The 24250-nt window shown below is 40.4% G+C and overlaps 1 protein-coding gene across 4 annotated transcripts in view; it reads right to left on the bottom strand.

Moving 5' to 3' along the window:
* The window catches only part of SH3GL3 (SH3 domain containing GRB2 like 3, endophilin A3), a 71122-nt gene that overhangs the window by 8809 nt on the left and 38063 nt on the right, over nt 1–24250 (bottom strand). For 3 of the 4 annotated variants that reach the window (XM_075858069.1, XM_075858072.1, XM_075858070.1), the window contains exons 2-6: nt 11360–11428; nt 9019–9091; nt 8583–8726; nt 7450–7583; nt 3345–3503 (exon numbers count right to left, since the gene is read on the bottom strand). In XM_075858069.1, the coding sequence (XP_075714184.1) occupies nt 3345–3503; nt 7450–7583; nt 8583–8726; nt 9019–9091; nt 11360–11428 (579 nt within the window). The remainder of the gene's footprint in view (nt 1–3344; nt 3504–7449; nt 7584–8582; nt 8727–9018; nt 9092–11359; nt 11429–24250) is intronic. The other variant, XM_075858071.1, reaches the window with a different exon arrangement.

Here is a 24250-nt window from a genome sequence, read left to right as displayed (position 1 = left end):
GTGGGCATTATACTGTATGGAATCAGCTATGAGGGCATAATGCTTTATGGGACAGTTATGGGGGCATTATGCTGTATGGGGACAGTTATCAGGCATTATACTGTATGGGGTGCATCTATGGGGGCTTTATACTGTGTCGGGGCAGTTATTTGGCATTATACTGTGGGGAGGCACTACACGAGCATGATACTGTGTGGGCTGAAAGGGTGTGTGTGGGCGGGGTTAGAGGCGTGGCTTAAAAGGAAAAAATTGCTATGTCACACGTTGCGATACTTAAAAGTTGAGAGGTATGATAGTATTGATGCATTATCAGAGACTCAGACAGACTGCACTCTTAGGCTGGGTTCCAACGTACCGTAAATGCTATGAAATTGTGTGCGGAAAATCTGCAGCATTTACAGTAGCAGCAAGTGAATGAGATTTAGCAAATCTAAGGCACATGCTGCAGAAAAAAAATGCAGAAAAGTCGTGCGGAAAGTGTTCAGTGGTGCGACTTTCAATTCCGCAGCATGCCAATTTATGCTGCGGGTTCTGTGTGAAGATGCTGGGTGTTTCGCCTATAGACTTCAATGGGGAGCATAAGTTCCGCAACAGATTCGTATTATTGAGGTTTTTACGGCGTTTAGTCTGTGTTCACAAGGGGTGGATACGCTGCGTAATAGCAAGCAGCGTATACGCCCTGTGCGCCGCAGGGAATTCCGGGTGAAAAACCGCACCAAACTGTGGTGCAGTTTTTTCACCCGGAATGTCCGCTACGGAAAACTGCAGCACTGGCGTTTCATCCCAGGAGACCGCTGCAGCGGCCCTCTGACGCATGGATGATGTCAAAGGGCTGGCATCCTGGGATGATGTTCATCCCATGTGACCGCTGATACAGCCTGTGATTGGCTGCAGTGGTCACATGGGATGAAAGGTCATCCCAGGAGGACACGCTGGAGGGAGGAACACAAAATTCTGGGTAAGTATGAGTTTTTGCATTTTTCTGAGTTGCGCTTTTTGCGGCGGGATCACTGAAATTTGCTGAATTCAATGGGGAAATCCTGCAACAAATAAGCAGCGTTTACACAAATACAATTTACATGCTGCAGAATACAATTTTTGAGCTTTTTTCCGCTCAGTATTTACGCAGCGTGTGGATGAGATTTGTTCTATCTCATCCACTTTGCTGCTACTGTATTTGCTGATTTTCCGCAACAAATTCCGTTGCGGAAAAACCGCAGTATTTACGCTACATGTGAACTGACCATAACATGTATGTAACTTGTAGACACAGGAGCATTTTCTTTAAAATATTCAATTGGGAAAATGTTTATATTTGTATGATCTAAAAAAGAAAAGTAATATTTAATTGTGTGACAACCCCTTTAAGGCCTGGGCTATATTGAGAATTTTTGTAGTGCAAATGATTCATTTTAACTACTGAGTGCCAGCTGCAGTCCACTAGACTGCATGCAACTTAATGTGTTGATTTGGACTGCAGGTGTAGTTCGATAGGTAAAATCAATCAGTTGCACTACAAAAAGTCTCCATCTAGCCCAGGCTGGGGCTAGACCTATAGTCCATTTACACTTTGTGGTTCGAACCGAATCGAAAAACCGAATCCGACAACCACATGCAGTTTTATTGCAATTTGGTGCAGTTTTCGATGCGTTACATTTTTACCACAACCGCATTGAAAACTGCATCAAACCGAGGTATAAACGCATGCAGTTTTCAGATGGATTTTTTCGATGCAGTTCTTATCGCACCGCAACATGTGAATGGACCCCATGGTTTTTTTTTTTACTGAACGCTTTAATCATTGTTCATAGGAATACATTAGACTAGGACTAGTTATCTCATTACAAAAACTCGCTCTAATAAATCGCTGGCGATAGGAATGCATTGAGTAGCTTTAAAATCGATTCAAAATTTCAAAAGTGAGTAGCTCTGAAATCCCAGCATGTAGTGATATCACAGGGATTTTTCTGTAGTGAGATAAATACTCTGTGTTAGGCACTAGCCTAATGCATTCCTGTGAACAGCGATTTATTGCTTACTACAAAAAAAAAGTCTATGTCTAGTCCCACCCTAAAGGTATCTCAAATTACAGGCACCTTTAAGCTGATTTGAGAGTTTTAGCAGTCTGTCCATAATTTGGGAATAGTGACATGCCAGCCACAGTCTGCTGCTGTAAAGCTCATGAATTTCATGAATGTTTTTTAGTCTAATTTTGGATACGCTAAGTCAGTAAAATATGGAATGACATTCTCCTTAAAAGCAACATTCTTGATCCATCTACTAAAAAAACTAATTTCTTAAATGTAATTTCTAATTTATTCTAAAACAGAATAAAAGTGTAACACATGAGTGTGAGGTGGTAATGTAAAACGTGTGATCGTCACTCTCTGACATATGTCCTGTTGTAGTGTCTAGCTAATGTAAAGCAGCTTTATATCTATTGAAGTGAACACAATAAGACATGAGTAACATTTTGGATGATCATTCCATTCATGTAATGCCGTGTTACACATGATGATGAATTATGTAATGTGCTCTACTCACAAGTAAATGATCGTGATCACATCCACTGAAGGAGGCAATTATTTCCTCAACTCCCACAATAACTGTCATTTAATTCCTCCTTTCCGCCTAGCAGGATCTATGTAGGATGTCAGTATGTGACTGAATAAATCACTCATAGACCTATATCACCTATATCTCACATGATCTGTATAACCAACTTCTGTCCTTGTGTGTGTATGTGTAAATATATACACACATATACCTACATTTAAAAAAATGAACCTACAAAACCTATGTAAAAAATTAACAAGGGAATTCATGGTGCATTTTGCTTTCAAGGGAACCGGTCATCTGCTTTTTGTCCCTCAAACTGCCGGCATGGCACTGTCGGACTTTTAACCATGTCCGATGAAGTCATCAGGGAGGTGGAGCAGAATTGTATAGGCAAGGCATAACTTCTGTAAGCATGCCTATTCCTCTTTCAATTACATTCCCCATCCCCATGCATGCGCAGGCTTTCAGAGCCGCTAGCGCTGAAGTCAACAGGGAAGGGCAATGTCAATCACAAAGGGACAGATGTATTTATAGCGCTGATGCCGTTACTATACAACGCTGCTACACTGTCCCGATGACTCCAGGTATGCTATTTGCATACAGCGCACGCTGTTATTAAACATATAAAAAGGCCACCTGCGATTTTTTTAACATGGGCATGGTTGGAATACAGTGCCATGCTGGCAGTTTGATGGGCAAAAAGCATGTGACAGGTTTCCTTTAAGGACATATATATATATATATATATATATATATGCATTTCCCATAGCACAAATTATACTTACATCATTTTCTAGAAAATTAAACATGCTTTGTTCCGCTAGTTCTTTCGATTCTTCAAATTTTTCAACCGCTTGTTGAATTTCTTCATCAGGAACCTTTCCTTGTCGTTTTTTCTTATAATCATAATCTAAGCGGCGGCCTTCCAGCTTTTTCAAATGGTACTAAAGATCAGAAACAAAGACAAATCTGCTATTCAAGTGTAATTGAGCATGATTCATAACCCCTTTGGAAAATAAATATGTTCTTCTTTTAGCAAGGTATATGTTAGGGTATGTTCACATGGCAAACAAAACGCGGCTGTAAAATACGGAGCGGTTTTTAAGGGAAAACAACCTTTGATTTTCAGCCTTTTTTTTGCATCTGGCATTTTTTGATGCGTTTTTTACGGCTGTTTATGGAGCTGTTTTTCTATCGACCCAATCAAAAATGGCTCCAAAAACGGCTCAAGAAGTGACATGCACTTCTTTTCTATGGGGCGTTTTCTAAAAAAAACGCCCAGTGGGAATGGAACGCTGTTTTTCCCATTGAAATCAACGGGCAGATGTTTGGAGGCGTTCAGCCTCCATATTTTTAGCCGTTTTTCGGGCTGTAAACCCCCCGAAAAACAGCTGAAAATAAGCTGTGTGAACATACCCTAATACTGATGAAAAAGAAATTAATAAACAAAATTAAAAGCGTATTCCCATCTTAAAATGTCATGGTATATCACTAGGATCGATGAGAAATAATTCTAAACAATAGGGGTCCGACCTCTGGAACGTCCACAGATCTCAAATATGAAGGAACAGAGTTCCTTTGAGTCAGTTCTCCTGCACAGGGGCGCACCCGGTCATCTACTGTGCAGGGAACAGCAACACCGATCCTTTCAATTGGCCTAGAGCATCGCTGTGCCAGGAAAATCAATTATCGAGCAGTCGGACCTCCACCGATTAGGACGTGACGGTATATTCTAGTGATATGCCATCATTTCCTATCGTGGGAAAACCCCTTTATGCTTTTTTTATTTTTTTTTAACCTTGCTGAACACGGTGTTACCAATCATGTATGTGCATAATAGGCAAGAGATAGTCATAACAACTCAAATTGAAAGGGGAGATTCCAAATTGATGTAAATAAAGCTTATTCATTGTATAATAAGAAGTAATAATAAAAAGTTCTTCAACTTACAAATATACCTTGTGTTTCAATTCCCCATTATCTACACTATCTCTGCTGTGTGTACTAGTCTTTTGAATACAGGGTCTGACTGCAGAATCTGTCCATTGCTGGACACCAGGTCGAGAAATGACTCTGTTTCTAAGCTGTACGCAGATAATGATCAGGTATTGCTATTGGAACAACTCCAAGAAATATTACTACTTACAAAAATATGTATTTAGGCCTGATTCACACGAACGTGTTAAACGTCCGTGGGCCGGACGTTGAAACAGCGGCCGTCCCACGGACCTATGTAATTCAATGTGGCCGTTCACACAGCCATTGTTTCAGCGGACCGTGTGAAGGGTCCGTGGGAAAATAGGACATGTCCTATCTTTTCACGCGTCCCTCCATAGACTCTCAACTATGGTGGATGCGTGACATCGCGTCCCGCAGCGGTGAGCACGGATGCACCTCGGACGTGAAAAACTACAGTTTTTCACGTCCCAGATGCGCAGCGCTCGTGTGAATCAGGCCTTAGTGTATGCAACTTGCCTATCGAACATACTGAATGTGATCAGTGTCGGAACGAAGAGAGGTCGTTGACAGAGAAGAGAGGTTGTAAGTTTGATCCACAGGTATTTAGCAATTCGACAAGTGAAATATTAACAGCCTTGGATTTGGACTAATTTATAGTGAGATCAGAGGCTTTGCCTAAGGGACTGCACTGTCTAGCACATCAAATAAAAGCTTGTGGAGGGCTTGAATCCAACAAAAAAAGATAAGGAGGAAAAATTATTAGTGTTTCAAAATTGAAAAAAATAGTAACGTCAGTATTGGGTTATACTGTATATGTTGGATAGGATAAAGAATTCTCCCAATGTTGTCACTAGCCTGCTGGAATGGAACAAATCAGACCTGGCCCTTGCCTATTAGGCAGAGTCCACATGTTGCAGACTTTGTCTGTAGCTGATTTCGTAACAAATGCGCGCACAACGAAAACCGGTGTGTTAAATGCAGATTTTGATGCGGGTGTCACCATACTGTATGTATTGCAGAGGGTGAAATCTGCAGAGATAATTCAAAAGAATTGACATGCTGCAGATTATAAAAATGTTTCAGCTGTATGTGGATGGTGTTTTAAAACCCCAGCCACATGAATTGTACTGTGATGCTCAGTGCACAGTCCGCACTAAAACTCTGCCACCGTTCCGCAGCGTGTGAATTCACCATTAGAATCCAGATTACGTGTTCATCTAGGAGGACTACGATTTTAGCTGATAGCGGTTCTGATGCCTGTAATTTGATCAAACATGGGAAAAGCATCTTGGAAAAAAGTATAGTAAAATGTGGAAGTTTATCTATTGTGTCAAAGAAGGGTACCAGATATGGCCCCAGAATGAGTTCCCGATAATCCATAGAGAACCCATTAGGACCAGTGATGTTTATTGAGTTTGAGAAAGTGTAGACAGGATCTTGTCAAGGGTTCTATATGCATTTAAGAGATCACTGAAGGAGATGGATATTTGGTGAGTCACGCTCGACCAAGGATTGCAGTGATATCGGCTGTGCTAGACGGCGTCACAGTAGGCTTAGCAAGGAGTTGCACATAATAGAGTATAACGAATGGATTGCCATTTGAGGGGAGAAGCATTGCAAAATGGAGAGAACAGGAGTCAATGGATAGAATGGTTTTATTATAGGAACAGCAAGGGAGAACAACCAGTACTAATAATATGGGTGGAGCTGTGACAACTTCATATTCAGGAACACAAGAAAGAAAAGAAAGGAGGCGAGAGAGAGAGAGAGAAGCCTTATTGAAAAAAAAAAATATGAAAATACCCTTATTGTTTGAATTGAGTAATGAATTTTAAAGGCCTTAATCTATTACAACCAATGGAATAAATGTTGATTGTTTCACCAGAAAGAATTGGGTGAATTAAATGGACACTAACTTTTCAAACAACTTATGCTGATCTAATAGCATACCTGATATAAAACCTGATCTATAAAAAAAAACTTTGTAATTTACTTACTGTTAACATTTTGTTTTTTTATCCATGCAAATTCTGTATGAAGTTACTGCCACTTGGTGTCTCCCTTCCTGTAATCTGCTGTCCACCCCCTGTTAAGCAAAATCCATCCCTAGTTACAGAGCAGAATTGACGGACTGCAGAAAGTGTGTGTGGGGGTGGTGTCTCTTCACTTCCTGCCAATACAAGTCTATGGAGAGGGGACGGGGCAGGAGCAGAGAGAGAGAGTGGATCAGACACAGACACGCTGCAAACAAGTCTATGGAGAGGGGAGAGGGGAGCAGGAGTAGAGTGAGAAAGACAAACAGAGATGTTGCTGCTGCTGCAGCTACTGGTAAGTGTTTCATCTCACAACAGTTCATGCAGTACATTGCTCATTACTGCTGTATAATCTCTTCCATGTTTCTGCAGCTGTATATATATATATATATATATATATATCTCTCCAAGAAAAAGAGAACGAAGCAGCACTACTTTTGACCTTTGTGTATATATGTATGTATGTATGTATGTATGTATGTATGTATGTATATATATATATATATATATATATATATATATATGTGTGTGTGTGTGTGATGGATAGATAGATAGATAGATAGATAGATAGATAGATAGATAGAGAAAGGAGAGCAGGATTCTTTTCTCCGTGTGCAGCGTATAGAAGACATGATATCCATTAGGCTACAGCCACTAGCTCAGAGACAACTGAGAATTAGAGATAGGGCCTGCAGAGGCGAAAACTGCAAAAAAAAATGCCATATATAAGACATATAATGGCCAGAAATAGTGTTATTCCTCATGTACACACTTATGACAACTTATTCTGAAAAGTCACCTGAGAAGTTAGGTACGCTTTAACTATTTTAGGTGTAGTTCCCCTTTAATGCTATATTGTATGCATTATACCAGCATCTGGTAAATAATGAATTCTTACCACAATTTCTTTCAAGTCTTTGTCTTGTAAGGACTGCAGTGGATCGATGAAGTTCTGCTTGACATTAATATCGAGAGAGTCCTTCACCTCTGCCATTTGTTTCATGCTTTCTCCGACATCCAGCAAAGCACTGCCTGGTGTAAAACGGAAAGTTTATTGACAAACTGTAGATTGCTGAGAAGCCAAGAAGCTTTGTAAGATCAAGAGTAATGGCTTTAGCAAGTACTGCATGTGTGTGTAAATGTCTAAGATAGGGAAGAATTCGACTGTTAGCTTAATGTGGGGATTAATGTGACTGAATATATTCTGTATAAAACACTGCAAAATATGTTGGCACTTTATAAATAACCTAATGGGTAAGTATACAGAGTACAGCTATCTGCTATTAGCTAAGAAATTGTGAAATGTTCACATCTATTGGACGTACACAACTACTTCCTTTGCTGCAAGGAATATTTCATCACCTCAAAACTGACAAAGAACTAAGTGAAGTGCTTATTTCCAGAAACAGCGACACACCTGCCCATTGGATTGTTGCTGATATTGCGGCATAGCTCAACTAAAGTGAAAGGGGCTGAGCTGCAATACCACACACAACCTGTGAACAGGTGCGGCACTCTTTTTTGGAAGAAAGCAGCAATGTTTTTCTAATCTTGTACAACCCCTTTAACCTCTTAACATTCAAAATGCTATTTATGTCATATACTGATACACAATAATACCATATATGATGCATGCATGACATCGGTGCTTATCAAACTATGAGGTGTTCCTCACTAATGATGTGTCCCCCAGTTCTTCGTGTGGCACTGCTGGAGAGGTAGTCTTGACAGAAGTGACATTATGCCACATAGTACTTTCTCTGGCTGCAGCAATCTCTGGTTTAACCACATTTTATACCTATTTTTTGTTTTTGTAATGTTCTTCTTGAGCAGTATTTTTATTTTGGTATGGATTTTGACCATTGGAGAGGCCCAGGCTTCACCGTGTTCTGGCTGGCGTGGCCCAAGTAGAAATGTACATAGGAATTTAAAAATAATTTCCAATAATGACACCTTATTACATTAAAGAAGTGTCATTAAACCATAGATTTATATTGTCTATCCATAAAGCACCATAACATGACCACTCACCAAACTCTGACTCTTCTCCCAGTTCTCTCCCATACCGTAGCATGGAATCTCCTAGTAATCCTTCTGTCTGGGGGTAACCTGTAGTTTTAACTTGTCCTCTAATTTTTGACATTGTGTTTAGCATTCCTAATCTGGCTCGATAAGCTGAAATAAGAAGAGTTGGAATTATTACAATATAATGTCTAGACTAAAGTAAATCACAGTTGTGATGAATAGGGTCAATGCAGCATTGGCTTTTATCCCACCACCCCCAAAACGCAAAAAAGATTAATAATTGAGCAAGTAGAAGTGCTTTGTCACTTTAATATTATCGTTACCAACTCATAAACAGAACTCCAGAGGCAAGGCTTAATAGGGTATGTTCACACGAAGTAGCAAAATACGTCTGAAATACCAATGTATAAGAACATCCAAGGAACAGGTGGTTAGATATTACCTGGATTGGGCTGTAAATATTCGGTAGTTTTGGATAGCAGTTCAGCAACCACCTTGTTGGTGATGTCAATTTTCTAAAACAGAAATGTATTTGTGCTATTCATGTTTGTAAAAATATAAATCGCTTAATACATTATAAATGACAATATTTAAAAAAAAAAAACCTGAATTAACAGAAACATAAACTATGTTGTACTTTAATAAAATCCAACTATGTGGTGAATAGGTATTTTTATGCTATAAATCCTTAGGCTGGGTTCACACGACCTATTTTCAGACGTAAACGAGGCGTATTATGCCTCGTTTTACGTCTGAAAATAGGGCTACAATACGTCGGCAAACATCTGCCCATTCATTTGAATGGTTTTGTCGACGTACTGTGCAGACGACCTGTCATTTACGCGTCGTCGTTTGACCGCTGTCAAACGACGACGCGTAAAAATACAGCCTCGGCAAAGAAGTGCAGGACACTTCTTTCAGACGTAATTTGAGCCGTTCTTCATTGAACTAAATGAGGAGCAGCTCAAAATTTACGGCTGTCAGAGAAGCCTCGCATAATGCGAGGAGGAGCAATTACGTCTGAAACGAGGCAGCTGTTTTCTCCTGAAAACAGTCTGTCATTTCAGCCGTAAAAGCCTGCTACCGTGTGCACATACCCTTAGGGTTTTAGGATCTCACTAAGGCCCCATGCACACGACCGTGCCCGTAATTACGACCAGTTTTTACGGGCCGTGCTCCCATTATAAAGTATGTAACATAATTTCGGGCACTTTTACAGTCTACGGCCAGGATCACACATGCAGTTTTGATGCAGTTTTTGTGGCAGTTAATGGATTAGCCTTTTTAGTCAAAGCCAGTAGTGGATCCAATGGGAAGGAAAGATATAAATAAAAGACTGATGCATATTTGTTATTTTGTGTCCACTCCTGTGTCTACTCCTGTGTCTGGTCAAAAACTGCATAAAAAAGGCGTGTCTGATCCATGCCCTAAAAGAAAAAAAAAAAGTGGGAAAAAAATGCACCAAAACGCTTTTTAAGACAAGCTGAAGCCACTGTGCCGTGACAAATGCACAGCAACCACAGATGGGATGTACCCCCAGGCCATACACTTGTAGTAGCATGGAGATCTGAACTGCAAAGTAAAAAATAGCTGCAACTTTTAGGGCTTATTCAGACGGACGTGATCGTCCGTGCAACGCGCGTGTTTTTCACGCGCCTCGCACGGACCTATGTTAGTCTATGGGGCCATTCAGACCGTCAGTGATTTTTACGCAGCGTGTGTCCGCTGCGTAAAACTCACGACATGTCCTATATTTGTGCGTTTCTCACTTATCACACACCCATTGAAGTCAATGGGTTCGTGAAAATCATGCGCAGCACACGGAAGCACTTCCGTGGGACGCACGTGATTTGCGCAACAGCAGTAAAAACTATGAATGAAAACAGAAAAGCACCACATGCTTTTCTGTTTACAGACATACAGAGTGTCATAATGATGGCGGCTGCGCGAAAATCACGCAGCCACGCATCATACGCTGCTGACACACGGAGCTGTTATGTACCTTTTGCGCCTCGTTTTTTGCGCGCGCAAAATGCACACGCTGGTGTGAATCCGGCCTTATGTTACGAGCCTTACACTTTTTCTCACCCTTTTATGCATGAGTCCCTATATTCCGTGGCATGCTTCATCAGTTGCCATATTATGGAAATATTCTCCCCCTGATAGTATTGCTTCTAGGGTAGACTACAATGCCACACAGAGGCACCATACAGCGGCATGCAAAGTGCCAACAGATCTGTAATATGTCTCTGTAGTGACTCCGTGTGCTGCCATACAAGGTACTTCTTGTTAAACATCACTCAAGACCTAAATATGAATGAATTCCCACCCAGCTAGATAGAGAGATTGCATGTCCTATATTTACTTCTCTTAGGCTGTCTTCACATCAGCATTGGGTTCCGTTCATCGGTTCCGTTCGACCTTTCCGTCGGAGGAACCGATGAAAGGAAAGAAAACGGAAACCATACCTTCCGTTTGCATCACCATTGCTATGGTTTCTGCTAAAAAACTGAAACCTTAGGGAACGTAAACAAACGGAAACCATTTGCAACGGAAGCATTATCATTGAAAATCAATGGTGATGCAAACGGAAGGTATGTTTTCCGTTTTCTTTCCGTTCATCGGTTCCTCCGATGGAAAGGTCGAACGGAACCGATGAACGGAAGCCCGACGCTGATGTGAACAGGCCTTTATTAAATGCTAATAAATAATACAGGAAATTATTATCAGTGACATATGCAGCATAATTTTTTCACAAAATCATATAAATATTGAAATCGTACTCTTTCCATTCCTTGAAAATCATGATCGAGCTTTGTTCCTTCCGCTCCACTAATTTTCTCACTTAAAAGCTGAAAGTAGAAATAAAAATCAAATAATTATCGCACATCAGTCATTTTATCTTAGATCTATTGTAGAAGTTACTGCTCCATGAAATCAGCTGCCTATATAAACAGTGCAGAGTTATGGCTTTGTCCAGTTGCTCCAGCTCAATACCATGGCTGAATTACAGAAAATACTGATCATGTCACATACTGATAGACAATCATATAGATGTGTACATTACATCGCTGCTCCTCAAACTACAGTATGAGGTGGGCATCACTGATGAGGTGTCCCCCAGTTGTTGTCGTGGACTCTGGAGAGGCTCAAGCTTCACCATGTTCTGGCTGGCATGGCCCAAGTAGAAAAAGTTTAAGAAGCCATATGTTAGATTGATGTAGAGCAGTCTCTTGACCAACCAACACATTTCTAATACTGACCAATGCAACAATACTTGATAAACAATTGATTGTACCAAAAAAAAAATAATAATAATAATCATCATTTGTCTTCTCTGGTCAATCAGCATATTTTATGTCAGAATTATTATCAATTCTACTGTACGTTAATGTTTTACTGGCCTGTGTGTGTTGGCATATCTTTACTCTTAGAAACAGCGCCACTTTTGTCCATGGGCTGTGTCTAGTATTGCAGCTCAGCCCAAAAGCAGACCATTCTTTCTAATCTCATACAACCCCTTTGATTACCGGATGCTACTTATGCACCCTATAATCTGAAATCTGACAATACCGCACCTGTTCGGTTCCATTCATGCCAGATTAAAATACAAGAATATTTCAGTCCTTTCTTCCCTGCCGTTTTTATATCAACGAAAAATAGGAAAGTATCCTAGCAGAGGGAATAAAAGAAAAAACGGGCAAATGAATTGGTGTGTGAGATTTCTTTTGTTTACCCATCCCTTCCCCATTGCTACGGGAGAAACATGCACATTTGGTTCGATAATGGTGGGTTCGGACAAGACCTGGCACCTTACGAAGTTATGTAAGAGTTCATTGAACAGGTTTTCTAAGAGTTAGAATAATGTATTGAGAAACCTGTTACTAAGCTATTCACCGTGTGTGCACAGGAGACAATGCAGGGCATACTTGTAATAAGAGTCGGGTTAGTTCACTGCTTAGGAGAAGAATAGGGAAACTATAGAAAGCTAAATCCAACAATGAAATAGTAATACTTGTAACTAGAGGCCACTATTACAACACATTTTTTTTTAACCATTTTTAAGAACCTCAACAAAAAAAAGAAAAATATGATATATAAAAAAAATGTATTTCTGAAATAAGGCACTCCCAGTGGTGATTAAGGCCAGGATCACACACATATTTTTTTATGCCGTTTTTGTGGCAGTTTTTTTTAGCCCAACACAGGAGTGGACATAGGAAAAAAAGATGTATCAGACTCTTCTTTAAAACTTTTCTTCCTTTTGGATCCACTTCTGACTTTGGTTTAAAAAAAAAGTGCGCCAAAAAGTGCCACAAAAACTGCATCAAAATTCTGTGTCTGATCCTGGGCTAAAGTGGTTATCTGACTTGTAAAAATGTTTTCCAAACAGCTGCAAATGTGATAAAATACATAAAGAATCAGTACTCATCTCTTCTTTCCCCCAGCGATCAGTGCTGACGCTTCAACGGTCCTCTTGGTCTTTGTTTACAAGCGCCCATCATGTGACTGATGCAGCCAATCAGAGGACTCAGTGGTCATGTGCCATATTCCTGGTATCTTGGCTTCCATCGCTGAAAGATCCTGCCAGAATTACGACACGTGCCACTATTTCCCTTCCTAATAGAGTGCATCACTATACAGTTTGATAATGTCAGCGGTAATTGAACAGTGTCGGAGTGTGTAGGAAAACAGCCCCTGACAAGGGGAACGGTAACACCTATTTGTCAATTTATTTATACATTTTAAAGTACGCGACAATGCAGAATTGTAAGAAACGATCCTCCAGAATTTTTATTTTATGGGTAATACAAGTATTTACAAAAACAGACATGTGAAACCTCTATAATTTTTAAGTATTCTGCTTGTAACTGCATCTGATCTGTACTGTATTCTCTTGTATGGTCTACAGCGTGAAAATACTCTGCAGACTGCCAATGTAGTACTTGTATCTGACTACTATATGGTCCTTGTATGGCGGTATTACTGGTAATATTGGCGCTTGTATAGAGGTAGCATGCACCTGTCCCTGCCTGAAAGAACAATTGCACAACCGTCTCGGATTTCTGTAATTAGGTGTTTTTATATTAGGGTATGTTCACACACACACACACACACACACACACACACATACACATACTAATTACGGACGTAATTCGGGCGTTTTTGCCCCGAATTACGTCCGAAAAATGCGGCTTGAAAGCGTTGACAAACATCTGCCCATTGAAAGCAATGGGCTGACGTTTGTCTGTTCACACGAGGCGTTTATTTACGCGCCGCTGTCAAATGACGGCGCGTAAATAGACGCCCGAGTCAAAGAAGTGACCTGTCACTTCTTGGGGCGTAATTGGAGCCGTTATTCATTGACTCCAATGAAAAGCAGCGCCAATTACGTCCGTAATGGACGCGGTGTTCAAGCGCCTGCACATGCCGTTACGGCTGAAATTAGGGGGATGTTTTCTCCTGAAAACATCCCCGTAATTTCAGCCGTTACGGACGCTGTCGTGTGAACATACACTTACACTTTTATTTCCCTTCTTGTGTTGATGGTGGGGTTTACATATTTAAGGTAGCAGTGAGGGGCGTTACCACATTGTGGCCTGTTTGTTTTTTTCACCACCCCCTTAGATTTAAATCATGGATCTGCCCCTGTACTAACTGCTGCATATCCGTGGAGATGCTCTGACCCAGTTGTCTAGCCACCACAATTTGGGGTCCCAATTTTTTATTTTGCCCAGGGCCACTCTTAGGCTGGGTTCACACAACCTATTTTCAGACGTAATGGAGGAGTTTTACGCCTCGAATTATGTCTGAAAAAACGGCTCCAATACGTCGGCAAACATCTGCCCATTACTTTCAATGGGCTTTACGATGTACTGTGCCGACGACCTGTCATTTTACGCGTCGCTGTCAAAAGACGGCGCGTAAAATTACAGCCTCATCAAAAGAAGTGCATGACACTTCTTGGGACGTAATTGGAGCCATTTTTCATTGACTCCAATGAAGAACAGCTCCAAATTACGTCCGTAAAAGACGCCCCGCAAAACGCGAGTACATGCAATTACGTCTGAAATTCAGGAGCGGTTTTCTCCTGAAAACAGCTCCGTAATTTCAGACGTAATTGCAGTTATCGTGTGCACATACCCTTAGTCTAAAATCAGTCCTGATTACAAGCAAATAAATTATCAGGGAGAAGAAGATTATCAGGCCCACATATACTGTGCCAAGTGAGCCCCAGCATTAGAGCAGCCTGGGGATCCTCTAACACAGTGATCCCCAACCACCGGGCCACGGACCAATCCCAGGCCACGGATAATTAGGTATTGGGCAGTGGTATCTGGTATCCGCCCTGGTGGCCGCAGGGAATTTCAGGCGAAAAACCGCACCAAACTGTTTTTCGCCCGGAATGTCCACTGCGGAAAAGCCTGAGCATTTAGCCAGCCTTTTTTTCTGAGTTGCGTTTTTGCGGCGGAAACGCTGCGATTCCGCCGCAGTAAATGCAATAACTGCTATTTGTTGTGGGTTTTACCTCCCCATTGAATTTAATGGGGAAAACCTGCAACAAATGAGCAGCGTTTACGCAAACACAATTGACATGCAGCGGAATAAAACTCTGCACCGCAGGTCAATTTCTTAGCGTTTTTGTTCCGCTCGCTATTTACACAGCGTGTGGATGAGATTTATTCTATCTCACCCACTTTGCTGCTACTGTATTTTGCTGCGGATTCTCCGCAACTAATTCCGTTGTTGAAAATCCACGGTATTCAGGCGATGTGTGAACTAACCCCGGGAAAATTTTCTTGCATGAAACTGGTCCTTGGTGCAAAAAATGTTGGGGACAGCTGAACTAACAAACTAAACCATAAAATAAACATATGAGATGAATGGATGGATACTCGTAATAATGTTCACCAACCAACATTTGGTACTTTTTGTTCTCTTATTACACAGCAGACACCGAGTAATTACAAAAATATCCAGACAGACAACAACGGCAATAATGAATGATTTTACATTGCACTACACATGGAACAAACATAAAAATACCAGAGAAATTCTATATTAATATTCCTGCTTTTAAACAGACAGGTCGATCGTCATGTACACAAATACAGCCAATGTAAACGGTTATTGACGGCTACTGGGAGAAGAGACAGTCCTGTAATAGGTGGATGAGAAGTGGATAGGAAGCCAAGAATCACAACGCATTGTCATTTTTTAATCTATGACTAGAACAAGAAACAGTATACAATCTGCAAATGTCTATCATGAAAAAAGTTCCATCCTATGTCATTTACTTGTTACGATCTGAGATGGTTTAGTCAGAGCCTAAGCACGCCAGTTTATATTACAATACTATTGTATTAATACAGTGCTCCCATATGACTCTTTCCATCAATATGTGTATCTGGATTTTGGATTAAATATTTTTCATTGAATATTAAAGGATTTTATTTTAATACATTGATGGCTTATTAGGAAAAATCCTAAAAGGCACCTAAAGAGCAGTCACTAAATTTTGGGGTACTGTATTTTGACCACCCCTTCGACAGATATTACCTTGCTATGATTCCTTGTAAATATATTTGTGCAAGCAATGAATGAAACACCATTGAATGTTTGCCCGGATGCTGAACTGAAGTGTCATAAGAGCCACAAGGAAGGAGCCAATCTAAAATCATTGTATTTTTGGCACTTTCCACCAACATTCCTGCACCTTATCTGAGATAGAAATGTATCAAGCACTTGTAATGATATTGTGAAGAAGTAAAGACTCCTTTTGTTTGCTGATGAATGAGGCCAGGCATCCACATGGCATATTTTCTACTGTGTGAGTCAGCGTGCGCCAGGCAGTGCCACGTCACACAAATTTTCTTCATCTATTATAAGTTTTATTGCTGACACCACTCTGAAAAACAAAAGATCTCAAGGCCCCTCCAAATTCCAGAACACGTACTACAATAAACACTTTGTTCCCGCGTACATCTTCATACGGCTGCCTTGTAAGTGACAATCATATTTAAGTCAATGAACACTAAGGCAACAAGTAACTTATATATACCACAGGCATGTGAAACCAAAAATCTGGTGAAAGATGCAAACAGGAAAACAAGAAATTGTAACCCCAAATTACAAACTTTGAAACTCAAAAGTAAAAATCCAGTCCCTTATTCATAACCCAAAGCACACAATAATGGGTAAAGACCACGGCCCTGCTAATGAGTTTCTACCAATAGTGGCTCTTAGTCATGAACCAAATATTCTACCTTTAGCCATGGACAACAAATCCCTGAATGTGATTCGATATGTGGAGAAAAATAATGACTTGTCTTCCCTGGACAGGGTGCATTCTGGGAATTATAAACAGCACTATTTGTTCTCATTCTATATTTCAGTCTTGTGAAGCATTTTACTCTTTTGAACTTGTTTCTCTTTTTTTTTTATTATACATTCCTCCTATTCTTCAGTTGGTTAAGGTTAGGCTTTGTTCACGTCTTCTTTTGTGTTTTCCGTTGTTCTCCTCTCTCATAGGAGCAGAACAATGAAAAACTGGAGCTGCTGGATCTGTCACATGACAGAAACCAACGGCGTCTGACAGAACCTATCGACATTAATAGGTTCTGTCAGGTTTTTGCCATGGTCTCTGTAGTTTTGCTGGACAAAATAGCTGCACTATTGGAGCATCCTATACAGATGTACACGGATCCTAAATGGACAGAACAGCTTTGTCAATTTATCCTGAAACCAATGCATAAACTTAGGCCCTGTTCACACTGAGTTTTATCGACACGTTTTTTGATGCGGAAACCGTGCCACAAAATGTCCAAAAATGCCTCCAATTGATTTCTTGCGGGAAAAAGAAGCGACATGCCCTATCTTCGGTCACTTACGTCACTGACCTCCCATTGACATCAATGGGAGGCAAAGAAAGCGTATTTCGCAGAGTTTTTGCCCGTGGCGTTCAATGGGTATGAGCAAAAAACGCGGCAAACGGCATGCAGGCAGATCAAAATCTGCCTCAAAATTTCAAACAGAATTTTGAGGCTGAATTTTCCGCCTACAAAAAACTCAGTGTGAACAGGCAACACTCAAATCAAAACTGATACATTAAGTTATATCAAGTTCAAGGAATGAGAAGGTGATGCATGACACAAGGAGCCACCCTACCCATGCCCTACACTAGCCATAGCACAGTGCACAGTTTTAGTAAGTGTTCCTTTGAAGAGGTTTTGTAACAATTTACATTTATGACATCTAGATGTGTGAGTCATGAGGGGTTGTCCTCCCATAATCACTACACAGAATGGTATATTGCAACTATTTTGCAAATAGTGAGAGATCGACAAACCCCCACAATTATATCATTATGGTATATAAAAAAACATCAAGGAGAAACAAACCAAAAATGTAGTGAAAAACGAACCAGTTGTATTTTTTGCAAAATTATGAAACGCCTAAGAAAAAATACCACTACCACAAACAATACCAAGAGCATGCTACGATTTTGGAGAAGAAAAAAAAAACATACACTAAAGCCATTCAGCCACATTTTTCGTGGCTTTTTTTAGTTGAACCTAAAACACAGTGGCCAGATGTTCGTTAAATGTCTATAGCAAAATATCAAAATATCTACAGTGAAGGAAATAAGTATTTGATCCCTTGCTGATTTTGTAAGTTTGCCCACTGTCATAGACATGATCAGTCTAGAATTTTTAGGCTAGGTTAATTTTACCAGTGAGAGATAGATTATATATATAAAAAAAAAAAAAGAAAATCACATTGTCAAAATTATATATATTTATTTGCATTGTGCACTGAGAAATAAGTATTTGATCCCCTACCAACCATTAAGGGTATGTTCACACGGCCTATTTACGGACGTAATTCGGGCGTTTTTGCCCCGAATTACGTCTGAAAATAGCGCCTCAATAGCGCTGACAAACATCTGCCCATTGAAAGCAATGGGCAGACGTTTGTCTGTTCACACGAGGCGTATATTTACGCGCCGCTGTCAAATGACGGCGCGTAAATAGACGCCCGCGTCAAAGAAGTGACCTGTCACTTCTTTGGCCGTAATTAGAGCCGTTATTCATTGACTCCAATGAATAGCAGCGCTAATTACGGCCGTAATTGACGCGGCGTTCAAGCACCTGCACATGCCGGTACGGCTGAAATTACGGGGATGTTTTCAGGCTGAAACATCCCCGTAATTTCAGCCGTAACGGACGCCCTCGTGTGAACATACCCTAAGAGTTCAGCCTCCTCCAGACCAGTTACACGCTCCAAATCAACTTGGTGCCTGCATTAAAGACAGCTGTCTTACATGGTCACCTGTATAAAAGACTCCTGTCCACAGACTCAATTAATCAGTCTGACTCTAACCTCTACAACATGGGCAAGACCAAAGAGCTTTCTAAGGATGTCAGGGACAAGATCATAGACCTGCACAAGGCTGGAATGGGCTACAAAACCATAAGTAAGACGCTGGGTGAGAAGGAGACAACTGTTGATGCAATAGTAAGAAAATGGAAGACATACAAAATGACTGTCAATCGACATCGATCTGGGGCTCCATGCAAAATCTCACCTCGTGGGGTATCCTTGATCCTGAGGAAGGTGAGAGCTCAGCCGAAAACTACACGGGGGGGAACTTGTTAATGATCTCAAGGCAGCTGGGACCACAGTCACCAAGAAAACCATTGGTAACACATTACGCCGTAATGGATTAAAATCCTGCAGTGCCCGCAAGGTCCCCCTGCTCAAGAAGGCACATGTACAGGCCCGTCTGAAGTTTGCAAATGAACATCTGGATGATTCTGAGAGTGATTGGGAGAAGGTGCTGTGGTCAGATGAGACTAAAATTGAGCTCTTTGGCATTAACTCAACTCGCCGTGTTTGGAGGAAGAGAAATGCTGCCTATGACCCAAAGAACACTGTCCCCACTGTCAAGCATGGAGGTGGAAACATTATGTTTTGGGGGTGTTTCTCTGCTAAGGGCACAGGACTACTTCACCGCATCAATGGGAGAATGGATGGAGCCATGTACCGTCAAATCCTGAGTGACAACCTCCTTCCCTCCACCAGGACATTAAAAATGGCTCGTGGCTGGGTCTTTTAGCACGACAATGACCCGAAACATACAGCCAAGGCAACAAAGGAGTGGCTCAAAAAGAAGCACATTAAGGTCATGGAGTGGCCTAGCCAGTCTCCAGACCTTAATCCCATCGAAAACTTATCGAGGGAGCTGAAGATCCGAGTTGCCAAGCGACAGCCTCGAAATCTTAATGATTTACAGATGATCTGCAAAGAGGAGTGGGCCAAAATTCCATCTAACATGTGTGCAAACCTCATCATCAACTACAAAAAATGTCTGACTGCTGTGCTTGCCAACAAGGGTTTTGCCACCAAGTATTAAGTCTTGTTTGCCAAAGGGATCAAATACTTATTTCTCTGTGCAAAATGCAAATAAATATATATAATTTTGACAATGTGATTTTCATTTTTTTTTTTTTATATAATCTATCTCTCACTGGTAAAATTAACTTAGCCTAAAAATTCTAGACTGTTCATGTCTTTCACAGTGGGCAAACTTACAAAATCAGCAAGGGATCAAATACATATTTCCTTCACTGTATATACATAGTTTTAGTTTGTGGTATTTTGGGGCACCAGTGGTGATTTTATTAAAACACGGCATACTACATATGGGCTTCTCATTAATTTTAACCCCTTCAGGACCCAACCTGTTTTGGCCTTCAGGACACGCCGATTTTTTAAAATCTGACGTGTTACTTTATATGGTAATAACTTGGGAATGCTTTTACCTATCCAAGCGATTCTGAGATTGTTTTCTAGTGACATGTTGTACTTTATGTTAGTGAAAAAATGTGTGAGATAAATTCGGTATTTATTTCTGAAAAACACCAACATTTTGCGAAAATTTGCAAAAATTTGCATTTTTCTAAATTTAAACGTATCTGCTTGTAAAACAGATAGTAATAGCACACAAAATAGTTACTAGTTAACATCCCCGATATGTCTACTTTACGTTTGCATCGTTTTTTTGAACGTCCTTTTATTTTTCTAGGATGTTACAAGGCTTAGAACTTTAGCAGCAATTTCTCATATTTTAAAGAAAATTTCAAAAGGCCATTTTTTCAGTGACCAGTTCAGTTCTGAAGTGGCTTTGAGGGCCTTACATATTAGAAAATCCCCATAAATCACCCCATTTTGAAAACTGCACCCCTCAAGGTATTCGAATCAGCATTCACAAAGTGTTTTAACCCTTTAGGCGTTTCACAGGAATTAAAGCAAAGTAGAGGTGAAATTTACAATTTATTTTTTTTTTGCCGAAATTCATTTCTAATAAATTTTTTTTTTGTAACAGAGAAGGTTATACCCGAGAAATGCAACTCAATATTTTATTGCCAAGATTCTGAAGTTTTTAGAAATATCCCACAAGTGGCCCTAGTGCGCTAATGGACTGAAACACCGGCTTCAGAAGCAAAGGAGCACCTAGTGGATTTTGGGCCTCCTTTTTTTTTAGAATATATTTTAGGCACCTTGTCAGGTTTGAAGAGGTCTTGTGGTACCAAAACAGTGGAAACACCCCAAAAGTTACCCCATTTTGGAAACTACACCTCTCAAGGAATTTATCTAGGGGTATAGTTAGCATTTTGACCACATAGGTTTTTCGCAAAATATATTGGAATTAGTCTGTAAAAATGAAAATCTACTTTTTGTCTGAAAATACATAGAAATTTTAAATTTTTACAAGGAATAATGAAGAAAATGTACCCCAACATTTGTAAAGCAATGTCTCCCGATTACGGCAATACCCGATATGTGGTAATAAACTGCTGATTGGACCCACAGCAGGGCTCAGAAGGGAAGCAGCGCCATTTGGATTTTGGAGCACAGATTTTTCTGGAATGGATTTCGGTGCCATGTCGCATTTGCAATGCCCAGGAGGGACCAAAACAGTGGAAACACCGCAAAAGTTTCCCCATTTTGGAAACTACACCTCTCAAGGAATTTATCTACGGCTTTAGTTAGCATTTTGACCACATAGGTTTTTTGCAGAATTTAGTGGAATTAGGCCGTGAAAATTAAAATCTACTTTGTTCTGAAAAAAAAACATAGAAATTTTAAATTTTTACAAGGAATAAAAGAAAAAAAGAACCACTTTGTAAAGTATTTTCTCCTGATTACGGCAATACCCCATATGTGGTAATAAATTGCTGATTGGACCAATGGCAGCGCTCAGAAAGGAAGGAGCGCCATTTGGATTTTGGAGCATGGATTTTGCTGGATTGGTTTTCGGTGCCATGTCGCATCTGCAAAGCCCTTGAGGGACCAAAACAGTGGAAACCCCCCAAAAGTGACCCCATTTTGGAAACACCCCTCAAGGGTATAGTGAGCATTTAGATCCCACGGGTCTTTTGCAGAATCTATTAGAATTAGGCCGCGAAAATGAATATCACAATTTTTACCACTAAAATGTTTTTTTATTTTCACAAGGGATAAAGCAATTTCTCCCGAGTACGGAAATACCCCACATGGGGGTCATACGGTTTTTTCATTAGAAATGAATTAACCCTTTCAGGACTGATCCATTTTTTGCTTTCTTATTTTCGTTTTTCACTCCCCTCATTCAAAGAGCCATAACTTTTTTCTTATTCCGTCAGTTGAGTGATGTGAGGGCTTATTTCTTGCGGGAGGAGTTGTAGTTTCTATTGACACCATTTAAAGTACCATAAAATGTACTGGGAAATTGAAAAAAAATTATTTGCGGCCTGAAATTGGAAGAAAATCTGATTCCATATTTTTGGAGGTTACGTTTTTACAGCTTTCTTTTACAAAGAAAAATCTATTTGTTAAAATTAAAAAAAATTCCCCACATTCTGAGAGCCGTAACTTTTTTATTTTTCGGTCGATTTAGTGGTATGAGGGCTTATTTTTTGTGGGACGAGCTGTCGTTTTTATTCCCAACCCCATCTTAGACATTTATGGTATCCATGGGTCCACAGCTCTGGGACCTGCATCTAGCTCTAGCACCAGAACGGAGGGTCACCTGTCCCACGTCTGGTCCAAGAATAAATGAAGAGGCGGCCACGCATTTGTGCAGCTCTCCCCTTTCTGTTCTATAGAAGTTATGGAAATAGCTGATCCTGCTTATGGATAAGCCATAAATGTCTAAAATGGGAAAAACCCTTTAAATCATTATCTCTGTTTTTGGCACATACTGTACGTCCTCAACTATCATTCGGTATTCTTCTGTGTATGAAATCACATGCATCACAAAAATAATGCATCGAAGAATCCCCAGTTCTGTAAGTATGTACAAATAATGCAAGGGCTTTAAATGGGTGTGTGTATTAAGTGCATCTCTTGAATTCATTGGCTGTAATTTCTGGCTGTTCGGGATCTGCAATTACTATTTACATGCTGATGTGGGAATTGAATCACGGACTCATTTATCTTGGACCGTTCTGAGCTGTGCACTTTTTACGAGCACAGGTGCAGTTTGATAACACTAAGCAGAGCTGAAAAAATCCCATTTGGTCATATAGGTAGCCAACATGACCAAAACATTGCCAATAAATGCCAAGTGCTGAAAGTCACTCTAGTTCATGCGAACACATGCTATCTTCTCTGAAGGGACCTGGAATCATACAAGCCGTTTTTGACAGTTTTTTATGCAATTTTATGAGTGGTTAAATAAAAATAAAAGCTGTAAAAGGAAAGACTAACATGTCTCCATTCTTTTAGATCTACTATTGTGTTTGGCTCAAAAAACTACCACAAAAACTGCATGTGCAATTCCAGTTTTTTGAATTTTTTTGAGCCAAAGCCAGAAGTGGATCCAGAAGAAAAGGTATAAAGAAAAGACTGATGCATCTCCTTTCTTTTGTGTCCACTCCTGTGTTTGGCTTAAAATCATGGACACCCCGACGAAAAGTTGACAGGAACTGTAAGGGTATGTGCAGTTGTGCACACAATAACGACCATTACGTCTGAAATTACGGAGCTGTTTTCAGGAGAAAACAGCTCCGTAATTTCAGACTTTAATTGCTCGTACTCGTGTTTTGCGAGGCGTCAATTACGGCCGTAATTTAGAGCTGTTCTTCATTGAATTCAATGAAAAACAGCTCAAATTACGTCCCAAGAAGTGTCCTGCACTTCTTTGCCGAGGCTGTTATTTTACGCGTAGTCTTTCGACAGCGACACGTAAAATGACAGGTTGCCGGCACAGTACGTCAGCAAACCCATTCAAATGAATGGGCAGATGTTTGCTGACGTAATGGAGCCGTATTTTTAGGCGTAAATCGAGGCGTAATACGCCTCGTTTACGCCTGAAAGTAGGTAGCGTGAACCCAGCCTTAAAGTGAATGCTTCCATTATTCCCTTGTGAACTCAGAGTTAGTGATCCAGTTTCTCAAAATATTTTAAAATTGAACTTTACTGTTGAGAAACAATTAAGTGTTATGTTCACACAGAGTTTTTTGGCACTGTTTTTGACGCAGAAACCGCGCCAAAAAACGGACGAAAACGCCTCCCATTGATTTCAATGCGAGGCGGAGGCATTTTTTCCTGCGAGCGGAAAAAAACACTTGCGGCAAAAAGAAGGGTTAAGCCCTTCAGGAGCTTCCGTCTCTGACCTCACATTGACA

This window comes from Rhinoderma darwinii, chromosome 3 (genome assembly GCF_050947455.1).
Source record: "Rhinoderma darwinii isolate aRhiDar2 chromosome 3, aRhiDar2.hap1, whole genome shotgun sequence".
NCBI classification, from domain to species: Eukaryota; Metazoa; Chordata; class Amphibia; order Anura; family Rhinodermatidae; genus Rhinoderma; species Rhinoderma darwinii.
Note: the sequence above shows the minus strand (reverse complement) of the source record. Positions and strands in the feature narration are given on the sequence as shown.